The sequence below is a fragment of the Castor canadensis genome, chromosome 11 (assembly GCF_047511655.1).
Source record: "Castor canadensis chromosome 11, mCasCan1.hap1v2, whole genome shotgun sequence".
In the NCBI taxonomy this organism is placed as follows: Eukaryota; Metazoa; Chordata; class Mammalia; order Rodentia; family Castoridae; genus Castor; species Castor canadensis.
In genome coordinates this window covers 90,487,494-90,500,073 of record NC_133396.1, presented here as the reverse complement: position 1 = coordinate 90,500,073, position 12,580 = coordinate 90,487,494, and the positions used below count along the sequence as shown (strand labels likewise).

Genomic DNA, 12,580 nt, shown 5'->3' with positions numbered 1-12,580 from the left:
GTAGGGGTTTTGGAGGAGAGGTATGGGGAGGTCCTCTTCTCTGACACACAAGGGGGAACAATATGAGCCCTGTATCTGTGATCTGGATGTGGTTGGCCTGCCAGAAACTGCACCTACATAGGGTCCTCACTAGCTTCATCCATCTCTGGCCATGTCCCTTTTATGAGCTTTAGGCTCCTCTTTGCTGTGGTGAGTCCATATAAACCCTGGACCAGTGGCCCTGTTAGGGCTCATCCTAGACCATATGAGTTCGCCTTGGACCCATGGATTTGGTCTCTGCACTCACTTCATAGCCAGGCCATGCCTCAGACTCTCTCTCTCTCTCTCTCTCTCTCTCTCTCTCTCTCTCACACACACACACACACACACACACACACACACACATACTTCCACCTGCTCGCTGAACCTGAAAGACATGGTTTATACCCAATATGACTACTCAGGTGTCTCTGGAAGGTGATCAGGCTCCCCTTCGCCTCCTAAAGGCAGGCTTATTATTTGAACCCAGGTTCCTATCAGTCTGATGAGGGGTGCTTCCCAATTGGTCCCCAAGCCTTCTCTGGATTCCTTTGTGCAACTGAAACTCACTTTCAGGTGTGCCAGGAGAGGCAAGTCCCTCCATTGGCTCAACAGGTCTGCTGGGTTCTGTTGGGACAACTCTCCTGATGAACTGTGGATGCCAAATCCTGGTGACAAGAAGGTGAAAACACCATCTCCTAATCCTGGACAAGCTCCTAGAAATGTTGTGGGATATTCAAGAAGGGAAATGGGACAAGGCTTTTCAGGAAGCAATGTTTATTGGCATGCCAGCAGTGGCTCAGCAGATTCCCATCCAAACACTGAGCCCTGAGAACAAAAGGACTTTGCCTTATATACCTTTGCAAGGAGGTTACAGAAGCAAGAAGCAGAGTTTACTCAATATATGGTCGCATGCATCTGTATTGGTTACTTAACCTTCAGTGCTATGTGATCTTCCTCATGTTTAAATTCTTTAAGCTTTATCTCCCTGCCATGCTGTCCCCTCCTCCCTGCTACAATATCATACCTGAATTCACCCCTGCACTCCTTTCTTTCACCCTCCTCCCCCGATTCTTCTTGAAATTTACTCTATTCGTTTGGCCTTCATAATGCCAAACACTCCTGGTTTTCCTTCCATCTGCTTAGCTCTCTTTCTGTCTCCTTTGCAAATCCATTATCTTCCACCTGGCCTTTAAGGTTGCACCTGCTCCTCTCTGGTGTCATTTCATATTCTCCCTCAGACGATCTCTTCTACACTATGGCTTCAGTTACCACCTGTACATCCATGACTCTCATGTGCTAAATCCATCTTTCTAACTGACTGCTTGAAACTCTACTTGGATATTTTAAAGATATCTCAACCTCAGTATATTAAAAGCCAAATTTGTGATTTTTTTCTTTTCTCACCCCCAAATCCTCAAGCCTCCTCCCATGTTCATTTGTTGATTCATTGACTCATGTATTCACTCATTGATTTATTGATCAATAAATAATAGCATATAATAGATGCAGATCACCATTTTAGTCACTGGGAGTACAGCAGGGAAAAGACAGAGAACATTCTTATTCTCATGGAATTTATAGTCCAGGGATGAAGACAGATGATGAAAACAAACAGGGAAGACTTCACCTAGTAACCACATGCACTGAAGAAAATAAATTGGATCTGAGGTGACAATGTGTGACAAGGGCTGCTACTTTACTTAGGCTGGCCAGGGAAACCTCTCTAAGGAGGTTATGTTTTGGATGAGAAGCAAACCCAGTAAGGAGTTACACATGGAGACATCTGGGGAAAGAATATTCCAGAAGAGCAGTAACTAAAGAGTAGCTCCTGAGGGAGGAATGGACTTAGTGTGCTTGAGGGACAGAAAGGAGGCTGCTGTAGCTGAAGTGATTTGGTCAGGAAGGGTGGAGGTAGTGACAGAGATGGCATCTGAGAGGGAGAGAAGGGTCAGATTGTCTAGGACTGGATAGGCCAGGTGAAGATCTGGATTTTTCTAAGTGCACTGGAAAATCACTAAAACGGTGAAGAAACAATCTAGATTTTTAAAAGCTCTATCCAGATTCTGGGCAGAACGGATTTAGTGGAGCAGGCATGGAGTCTGGAAGACCACTTAGACTGCTTGTATGGCAGTTCTAGAAGGAGGTGGATTGGGCTTAGGAGAAGTGTGGCTGCAAGGGAGGCAATGAAAAGGGAGAAGGTGTTTGAGAGAGAGGTGAGGAAAAGAGGAGACACAAGGATGGTTCTGGTTTTTGGTTTAAGAGCCTGATTCCATGGTAGTGTTCAGATGTGAAAGACTGGATAGAGCGGAATAGGTATAAATGATGCAGGGCAATGGGGAATTAAGAGCTGAGATTTTTTTCATTTTAAGAAATCTGTTAGACATTCAAGTGGAAACATCAAGCAGTAGAATTAGCTGAGGGGACAGATGAATATTGGTGACATGGATTTTGGGGATACATATAAAGATTTTAAGGCCATGAGCTTAGATGAGAACACCTAGAGGATAGAGAAGACAAGGCAAGATGGTCTAGTGGAAGTCTTGGACCCCAGTAGTTAGATGTGTGGAAGCAAAGAGAAGGATCAGTAAGCAAAAGACATGAGGAGGAGTCAGTGAAGGAGAAAAATCAGGAAAATTGGGATAATGGAAGTCAGTACAAGAGCTTGCTTCAAGGAAGTGGAGGATAATCACCTGAAATACTGCTAGGATTTAGAGCAATTATCTAGTTTGCAATTTTTGGACAACTGTGTGGTGTGTTCCTTATTTGGAATATTGAAATATAGTTTATCTCTTGATTGATTTTGACATGGATACTGTATGAAATAGAGTTGATTTTTGTAAGTCTTTAAGTTCTCTTGGGAAAAATATAAAAGGAAATTTAGCTATGTAGGTATGATCTGCTGATTGATTGTTAGTGTGGATGCTTGCGTAGTATATTCCATACAAGTCCCCATCTCTGGGAATTCTGTAAAATTCTGGCCTCATTCTCATGTACCAGCACTGTACTAATTCTCTGGAACCACTTAGCTCTCACTTGTTGATTCAGCCTTACCTAGGCTCTAGAACCAGCTAGTTAGAAAAGAGAACTGGTAAGGCCATATCAATATCAATCCTGAGTACTATTCAACTGGCTTTGGCTTTTTATCTTGTGAACCAAGATAAAATGCTTTCCATTTTGTTACTGAATTCACACCTTGGTTTTTGCATGGTACCATTTGGCTCATTTGGGTCTGGAGATCTATCTCATTTTCCCACTCTGCCTCTGAGAGTAGTAAAGCCCCAATTCTAAACCCTAGCCTCTGCATCTGGTCCCCGATATCCACCTTTGTACTTCTATGAAAGCTTGGCTCTTCTTGTTCCCACCCCACCCTATTGTTTTCAGCCCTAAAACAATGCCTACTGCGACCACTACCTTTCACCCACTGATGGACTCCCTGAAATATTTGCTTTTTTAGATTTCCTCCTCTTTTTCCCCTGATTGCTAGACTTTCCCTGTTTACCTTAACAATGCAGTTGAGTTCTGCTTCATATCAAGGTCCTATTTAGTTCATGTCTAAGTAAATCACTATTCAATTTGGAATTACGTCCAGCCTGGATGGAAGCATTGCTTTTTAAAACTGGCAGTACACAATGATATATGCAAAGTACATTGCTCTACAGAATCAAGAAATCCACACATGAACACAATAGGCACAGGGGAACACAAAAGTGTAGGATGTGGTTCTGCTTCTGAGGAAATTTGTTTATAAATATAGTCATACAAAGATGCTCATTACCACCAGCAAATTAGGCTAGTTGCATTGAAAATGGTTTATGTGATGAATGTACCCTGTTTCCATTGGAGACCCGAGCTAATAAAACATCTCTATTAAGAATTTCAAAACTAAGGTTCCCCTAAAATATGGAGGAACACAGCTTTTAGACTAAATATTGAGAAGAGATTATGTGCTTGTATTCTATCATTAGTGCATTCTCCTCAACCTTGATTAATTGAAACATATGCATGTTTTTCCTCATGGAAGGGCGTATTGGAAATATTTAAATTCTTATGGTCATGCTGTGCTTTTCACAGATGATTGGAACAATGCCCAGGCATAAACCATCTCATCCTCCCCCAGACAATTTGTCAGTTGTTTAACCTAGCATAATTTATTTTTTTCATGACCACTAGAAATGACAGTGCTAAAATGTTTTACAGGAAAATGAAATAAAATAGTTAAACATCTGTTTTTTTAATACTCTTCCTCCCCTCCCCCATCATACTTTGATATAAAAATATATCAACCTTTGCTTCATTGTAGGGTATTTTTAACATTAGGGAAACAGGAAAGATATTTAAAACTAAGGTTTTCTTTTGTGAAACAGAAAACATATCATGAATTTCAGGATGACAGGTTATACTGTCACAACACAGAATTTCATGGGTGCATTGTCATGCTTTCAGTGCTTACACACACACTGCCTTCATCCCTTATACGAGCTTGTGGTTAAGAAACTGAATATACAGTCTATTTAGATTGATCCTGGGCTGATGCCTGGAATTGTTTGAGAAAGAGACCATTTTGTGTAACAGCATTTGGAATAAAAGGAACTCTGGTAACATGACAAAAGAGCTTATGCCACTGGTCATTGTACCCTTCTATGAGAAAGAATATATCTCAACATCATTGGGAGATTGTATAGACCTTCAAACATACTAGTTTGCTATAATATGAAACTCTCAGAAGGTACACATTTTCCAGGTCCTAAAGTCTGGCTATTGAGTGGCTCATACATTCTGTTACATGGAGCTTGTCTTAGATGTTAGAATGTCCTTTATTCCCAGACTCACACAAGCCATTTTCTCAGAAGTGAGAATTGTAAGTGATATATTAGTTTCATGATAGTCTTCTCCAAAATTTTCATCTGCACTTGTATTTTTGAACACCAGGGAGGTAAAACCATAATCTTTTTAGGAATTGCATGTTAATATGATTAATGATCCTCCTTATTAGCAACTATGGTCAATTGTACAAAACTATTCATGCCACCTCTGCTGTCTACCTATTTATGTTCTGCTAGGTAAGCCCTTGACAGGACTGGCCAACTTAACCTTGTTGTTAGTGCTTGCTAGGCAGGTGTTCTACCACCAGAGCCATGCCTCTAGCCCAAACATTGTCTTCTTTCACAAAATATTCTTTACAGGACTTTGGCTCTCCTGGTGTTCTCCTACCCTCTCAGTCTCTATCTCTTGACTTGTATACCCAGGACCCATGCTCTGAGCCTTCCTTTTCTCTCTCACTTAGTGATCCTATCTTTTGTTTAACTTTAATGAATTCCAAATATATGGCTCTAGCTCATACTTCTCCCTGGATGAAAGGCTCTGTATCCATCCCCTAAGGCAGTTTTGTGCTAATTAGGAAAAGCTGCCCTTTTCTGCAAGCACTTGACTGCCATCTTCTGGGAAGTTCTGAGTAAACAGACACCTATCAGCTGATGCTGAATGTGAGTGGCACCTCCTACAGTGTGTCATCCTCAACATAGCAGCAGTCTGTTCCTCCACTTGGGTGGGTGTGTCAAGAGCATCAGAAGCTCAGTAGGTTCCTAATCAAACTCTAGATTCCCAACCCCTGCTTCATCCTGTCCCAACCTCTTCCTTTCAGCCTTTTATATTTCAGAATTCATCTACTTGCTGAGGTAAAACTCAAAGCTATTCTAGATGCCTCTTTCCCATACTCTAGCTTGAGTCCATCAGCAAATCCTATTTATTTTTCTTTAAAAATAAATAGAAGTTAGCCACTTTTCTAAACCCCACTGTGCCTACCCCCCTCACACCCCCATCCTGCCTCATCTTCTCTGACTTGAATTCTTCCAGTATCAACTTCTTCCTTGCTCTCCATTGTCTGTCTTTAACACAGCAGCCAGGGTTATTCATTTCAAACTTAAGTGACATTATATTTCTCCTGTACCCCAAACCCTTCAAATTGTCTACCATCTTACTCAGAGTGAAAACCAAAGTCTTTAAAATGGCCCCAGGTCCTCCACCATCCAGCACTGTCCACATCTCCAGCCACACAGGTCTTCCTTCTCCTTCCCAGCATGCTCAGCATGTCTCTTCTTCAGGCACTGCCTGTGTGTTCTCACATGGAGAATGGCTTGATCGCCCCTTTTCTCTAGTCTTTGCTCAGTGGCCACTTAATCATATTGACCAAACCAACACAACAATTTCCTCTTCCCCCAAAGTATCTAATATCTTGCTACTGTTTTATTGTCTCCATAACACTTATTATCTGGCATCCACACACTGTTATGGTCTCACCTCATTAGAATTTAGCTGTTGTGAATCAAGAGGTTTATTTCTTTCCCTGTACTATATCCCAATTTGTAAAACAATATTTGACAAATAGGATATCAATAGTCAAATAAGTAAATGAGTACAGGCATTCCTGAATCTGTCTGTGGGACCACATCCTTAAAAAGACACAAAGGTTATAACTTCTCAGTTCCAAGGTAATAGCATTTTCAGTAGCCCTGGGAGTAATTTAAATCTAATTTGAAAATTGCATTGATTTTACAATATTCAGGAAGGGCCTTAGTTTCCTGTGGAGAAAGAGAGTAGGTGCCATCTAGTGGTAACAAAAGAGGGCTACAGTTTTGTTATTTGAATTTATTAATAACAATTGAAATGATAGCCTCCCCCCCCCACTGCATCCAGAAGCTTATGAACTCTGTGACTGTAGTAATTGTGATAGCTATGAGTCCTCAAGGGTACATTTTCCATGGAACATATTGAAGTGAACAATAAATAGCTCCATTTTTTTCCTAAATCACTTTTTTTTTCCTTGATGTTGAAGGTCAAACCCTGGGCTTTGAACATGCTAGACCAGTGCTCTCCCACTAAACTACATCCCCGGCCCTTTGTAAATTACTTCTGACTGTGAATATTTATTTTTTATCTTCTTTGTTTTTCTTATTGTTTGTCCTCTCTCTACCTTTAAATTGTCATGGTATTGGCCTAGGGATTCTGTAGGTAATAAAATGAAGGCTTTATCTTCTGGAGACTTAGATTCTAATAAAAATGGCACTTATGAAAGTAAACCTGTGAAAAAACATGTCCAATGATGCAGTGATCTCTTAAGGCCAGAGTTCTGAAGCCTCCTGTACCTTTAGTGTTGTGTATGTTCCGTTATTAGAGGAATGAACTTGTAGGAGACTTATCTTGTGATTTCACAGAAAATGGCACAGTTCACAAAGAAACCAAGAGAGAGAAATATTCATGTCCATGCACGATGACAGGAGGTGTCATTCGAGGTCATTTGAGTACCTTTATAAATAAAAGCAGAAACTCTTTGGTCTAGTTTGAGGGGCTGTGACCCTTCCATTACTCTTGAGTAGCTGGGATGGAACTGGGAAATCTTTGTTTGCCATTGAGAGGTCAGAGCAGTGATCAAACAAGAAAGAAAAGGTGGCGAGAGTTCCAGAAGGAGATGAACTCTGGTCTTTTTACATGGAAGATGATAGTCTGAATAACATCCAGAGGGCAAGATTTGGACTAGTGGAATAAGACAAAGCAGATTTCATTTCGGCATAAAGAATTGTTTTCTAATAAGTTTTTTTTTTTCCAAAGAAGAGATCAACTCTTAAGATCCTCATCAGTGAATGGAGTCCAAGCAGAAGCTGGTATAACAACCTGACAGGAATTTAAGTTATTAAGATTATTTGAAAGACCTTTCTTTCTCCCTGTACAAGTTGAAATCCTCTCCTCCCTTCAGTATTCAGTTCATACCCCAATTCCTATTTTGAGCACTGTAGCCTGAAGTCATTTTTCCTGTCTCTGCTTTTCCTTTCATTTTCTGTGCAGATCAGCACTTACTGCATGTTAACTTTTTTCTCTGTGATATAATCTTTGGCTCCTTAAGGTAATGCAAAGCAGCTTGAATATAAGGGGCAATGTCTTACCATGGTTTCCCCCTGGGCCTTGCTATTTAATCTTCATGTGTTTAGATTGAATGTGTAAAGCAGGAAATGTAGTAAGCTTGCAGCAGTTGTCTCAGCTGGCCTCTGGACCCTTAGTCTAAGTTGATAGCACAATTCTTCAGCTATATATTAAGGAAACCAAAATACTTGTTAAAATTTGTTCTTTTGTTAAAACTGAATCAAGTTTTTTTTTAAATCTAATAATACTAGTTTCCTTTTCAAGTTGTGTTGTTTTTCATATACCTGATACCTATGGAAGTTGGTATCAACATGATAGCACAAGATTTGGTAGGATGTAACTAAAATAAAAAAGTAGTTCTGTTATTTATGTAGTTATTTTAGAATTTTTCCTTCTGCCTAGGTAGTTTTAAAGATTTTTTTTAGATTGCAGGTAAATGTTTTCTTTGATGTAACACTTTGTATAATTTTTTTCTTAAGGAATGTCTAATTCTGCAAGTTTACATGGTAGTTTGAATAGTGTTTTAAACTAAAATATTCTGTATACGATTTTTAAAAGAATTAAACAAATTTTGTTTCTAAGTTTTCTCAGTTTCTGAAGATGTATTTATATAACTTAGCATTCCAACCTAATGAAAGATTAGTAGGTAGGCTTTGCGTGTATACAAGATCTAATTTTTTAAATAGTAGGTTGTTGTTTTGTTTTTATTGTTTATTTAGGCAGTCACAATTTTCCTTAAGTTATTTAGTAGGCTGCCTATTTAAGGATTTCTTATAACAACTTATTGTTTATCTGAAAATTAGAAGATTTATCATAGTCAGTATATGTACTGTTTAATATTTCTAGAGTATTAATTGTCATTCTTAGTAACTGCTGTGTTCTTTCATTAAAATGGCTGAAGAAACAACATTGGATAATTTGACTTGTAATTAAAGAAATACTTCTTCCTTGTAATTCTGGCATAGAATGCATGAATTTAGTTGTTTCAATTTGTCTTTTTTAGAATATGCTGAATTTCTTCATTGTAAAGGGAAAAAATTTACAGATTTTGATGAAGTTCGCCATGAGATTGAAGCAGAAACAGATCGAGTGACTGGAATGAATAAAGGCATTTCCTCTATACCCATTAATTTACGAGTCTATTCTCCACATGGTAAGTAAAATATAGAAAGTACAAATAGTCCTCCTCAAGCATTTACGAGATTAGTTAACATGCATTGCTTGAGCAGATGATGCTCATGGCGCTGAATTTCTAGGATGTTTGGTAGCTGCCATGTATGGCTTGGTTCAAAGAGGTCTTACAATATTTATGAAAAGGCAGAGGAGATAAGTTTTTAAAAAATCAGAATTGAGAAAGGAATTAAATTCCCTTATTTTTATTATAAGCTTTCAGAATTTGGAAGGTACATGCATGAAAACTTCCATTTTTCTCCAGTCTTTAGAAAAATCTTACAGGTACATGATATTATTGCTGAGTGTTTCTGTGTTGATTTCCTTGCAGCCCTATACATTTGTATTTATTTTCTTTTTGAGGAACTGACTATGATTTTCCCCTAGACTATCAGCAAAATTTTATAAATCAGATAATCAATTCACAATATGAGATGGGGAATTGCCTCCATTCTGGCTAAATTTTCAGTGGGTCAAATGTTCATTTCTAATTCTCTGCTTAGCTTTTGTTGTTTTTAAAACACAGCACAAAAGTTTTATGTACAAAATAATGGGTTACATTATGACATTTTCGTGCATGCATATAATGTACTTTGATCATATTCAACTCCCTCCTGGGAATTTTTATACCACTTGAAGGCAATGCGTGAGACTGGCAGACAGCATATGCATTTATTGTTCAGTGTTTTAATTATAACCTCCTAGTTATGACAGCTAGGCTATGACAGCTCTCTGAAAAAACTGGTAGGCCTGAAAATCACTGCCTTTCAAATTATGTAAAAGTGATCATTTGGCATAGCAAAATCATACAAAATAGAGAAAACTAGCAAAGCCATTTTCTAGTCTGTGCTTTTTATTCTGTAAGTTGGGTTGGAGTCATTGAGATACACAGTGGATAAAGTTGAGCTAAGTGGAGGTGATTCTGCATTGTACATGTCTTTTAGCATGGAAGGTATATGTATGGCTCTTTCACTCCTTTCCACACAGTGTTAAATCTCACCCTTATCGACCTACCTGGAATAACTAAAGTGCCCGTGGGAGACCAGCCACCAGATATCGAGTATCAGATCAGAGAAATGATTATGCAGTTTATCACGAGGGAGAACTGTCTGATTTTGGCAGTTACTCCAGCCAACACTGATCTTGCAAACTCGGATGCACTGAAGCTAGCTAAAGAAGTTGACCCTCAAGGTGAGTGTATGACCCTTCAGATGAGAGGGAATTATTATAAAATGTAAAGAGTTTTGGTATACTGAAAGATAACAAAGGCTCATGACTTGATTTCATTATTAATAAAATTCAACATGATTAATGTTGGTAAATCTTTTGTATTTATAACACCAAAAGAAAGATAACTAAAGAATATAGGCAAAAATCTATATAAACAAATGCAAGATTAATGGAAACCTAGGAAAATAGATATGTCTAAGTCTCATGGATTACTTACTTTTAAAATTAATAAAATAAACTTCTGGCACAGCAGAGTTATTATAAGAGTTACCTAAATATATTCCCAATGAAGAGACTTCTGTGCTTTTTTTATGATTTATTTCCTTAAAGTGGGACACTCATCACATTTAGGGTTTTATTTACCTATAATTGGCATGCCTATGTATTAAAAGAAGAATTTATCTGTCATTGGCATGCCAGCATCCAGATAATTCTCTTCCTTATCCTTTTTTCTTTCTTTGAGTTTGGTAATGACTACTTATCTTCAAAGATCCCAGTGATGGGCCTTTGCATGTCTGTTTAACGTAATTATGGAAGAATGCTCAGTGAGGTGGGGATGTACATCCTTCAATCCTTGGAGTTGTTTCCATTTTATTCTCTTTACTTCTAATTCTTATTATTCTCATATTAGAGCTTCTGGATTCATTCTTTCTCTCTCTTAAAATCTCTACCATTCATTTCTTCATCTTTTTTCTGATGGTACTGGGGCTTGAACTCAGGGACTTGGTCTTGCTAGGCAGGCACTCTACTACTTGTGCCATGCCCCCAGTCCCATATTCTCATCTTTCTGTTTTACTTTTTTGCAAGGTTTACTCAACTTTATCTTCTCTTCTAATTAATTTTCCATTTCTAATAGAATTTTAGATGTTTCAACAGCAATTTTCTTATTGCATGAATGTTATTTTTATTTTTAAAAATGGCATTTCTCTCTTGATTTCATAAATGCAGTGTCTTCTTTAAGGATTTTTTTTTGTGTGTGTGTGTATGGTGGTGGTGGTGGTGGTACTAGGTTTCAGCTCAGGGCTTCACACCTCATTCTCACTAGGCAGGTACTCTACCATTTGAGCCATGCCCTCAGCTTCTTTAGGGATTTTAATGAGAGCCTTTTGAGGCTCTCCTTTTGTAATGTACATTGTCTCTGAGTCCAGTTTTTTTCTGGTTGTTTGTTTTTGTCTCTGTATTTGGTGTTAGAGAACTTTTTTTTTTAATGCTTGACCTTTTGCAACTAGTTCATACATGAGAGTGGAGCACTACAAAGCTGATGTATGTGTGTAAATGTGACTAGTGGGCTTTCCATAGGGTAACTGAGTTGTGAGCTGATCATTTTGTTAGGAAATTTCCTCAGCTGTTTTGGTGTAAGCCTGATGTCCAGTGTTTTTGGAGCCATGGGGAAGAATGGTGTTGGTGGGGCTGGTATAGAGTGGGAAGAGGGCAGTTCTCACTGTTAAATGTGTAGGCTTTTAATTAATCACTCTGCTTTCATCATGTTATTACTGAAGGTCTTCTTGAATCTAAAGTTCCCGTTGTTCAACTTCTTCTGAAAGTAAATCTTCAGAACTGAGGCATGGCTGAAGTGGTAGAACACTTGACTAGCAAGTGCAAGGTCCTAAGTTCATTCTCCAGTACCATCAATACAAAATCATTAGTACTCTGTTGAAGTTGAGGAAGGGTAGCTGTGTAGATGTACAAGATAGAGGGAAGTTCCTGGAGATCTAACAGTGTCCTGTGTGAAACTTCAGCCACTTCTACACCCTGTCCTTGGTGCTCCAATTCTTGAGACTTTCTTGAGTCCTAAAATGGCAATTAGTTTGTTTCTGCTTGACTTTGTCCAGCATCCTTGAAATTAGGGCTTGGAATAAAGCAGGTAAAGTCTATACAGATGGTTAGATAAGTACCATCACCAGCATCCTCTCCCAGCATTAGTGCCATGGAAGAATCATATCATGGATGGAGCTAGAGTCTAGTTATAAAAAATGATACTAAACCCATAGCCCCCTTCTTCTCAGAGACTAAGCCATGTTTGTCTGCTTAGGATAGAGATAGTCTTTTCATCAGTGAATCCTAGTGAGTGCAGCATATTGAATTATTGAAAAGTTCATGCTTAGTCTAGATGAAGCTTCATAAAGGAATGCATATGATATCACCCAGTTCCTGATTCTTCTTTTGTACTCCCTTGGCTTTCCCTCCTTGTAGTTGGTTCTTTTCTCATACAGACTCTCCTTATAAGTGACAGGAAGGCTGCAGT

The 12,580-nt window shown here is 38.6% G+C and overlaps 1 protein-coding gene across 13 annotated transcripts in view; it reads left to right on the top strand.

Annotated features, from left to right (window-relative positions):
- Dnm3 (dynamin 3) overlaps window positions 1-12,580 on the top strand; it is a 556,846-nt gene that overhangs the window by 153,646 nt on the left and 390,620 nt on the right. For all 13 annotated transcript variants that reach the window (XM_074047471.1, XM_074047470.1, XM_074047469.1 and 10 more), the window contains exons 3-4: window positions 8,939-9,088; window positions 10,093-10,296. In XM_074047471.1, the coding sequence (XP_073903572.1) occupies window positions 8,939-9,088; window positions 10,093-10,296 (354 nt within the window). The remainder of the gene's footprint in view (window positions 1-8,938; window positions 9,089-10,092; window positions 10,297-12,580) is intronic.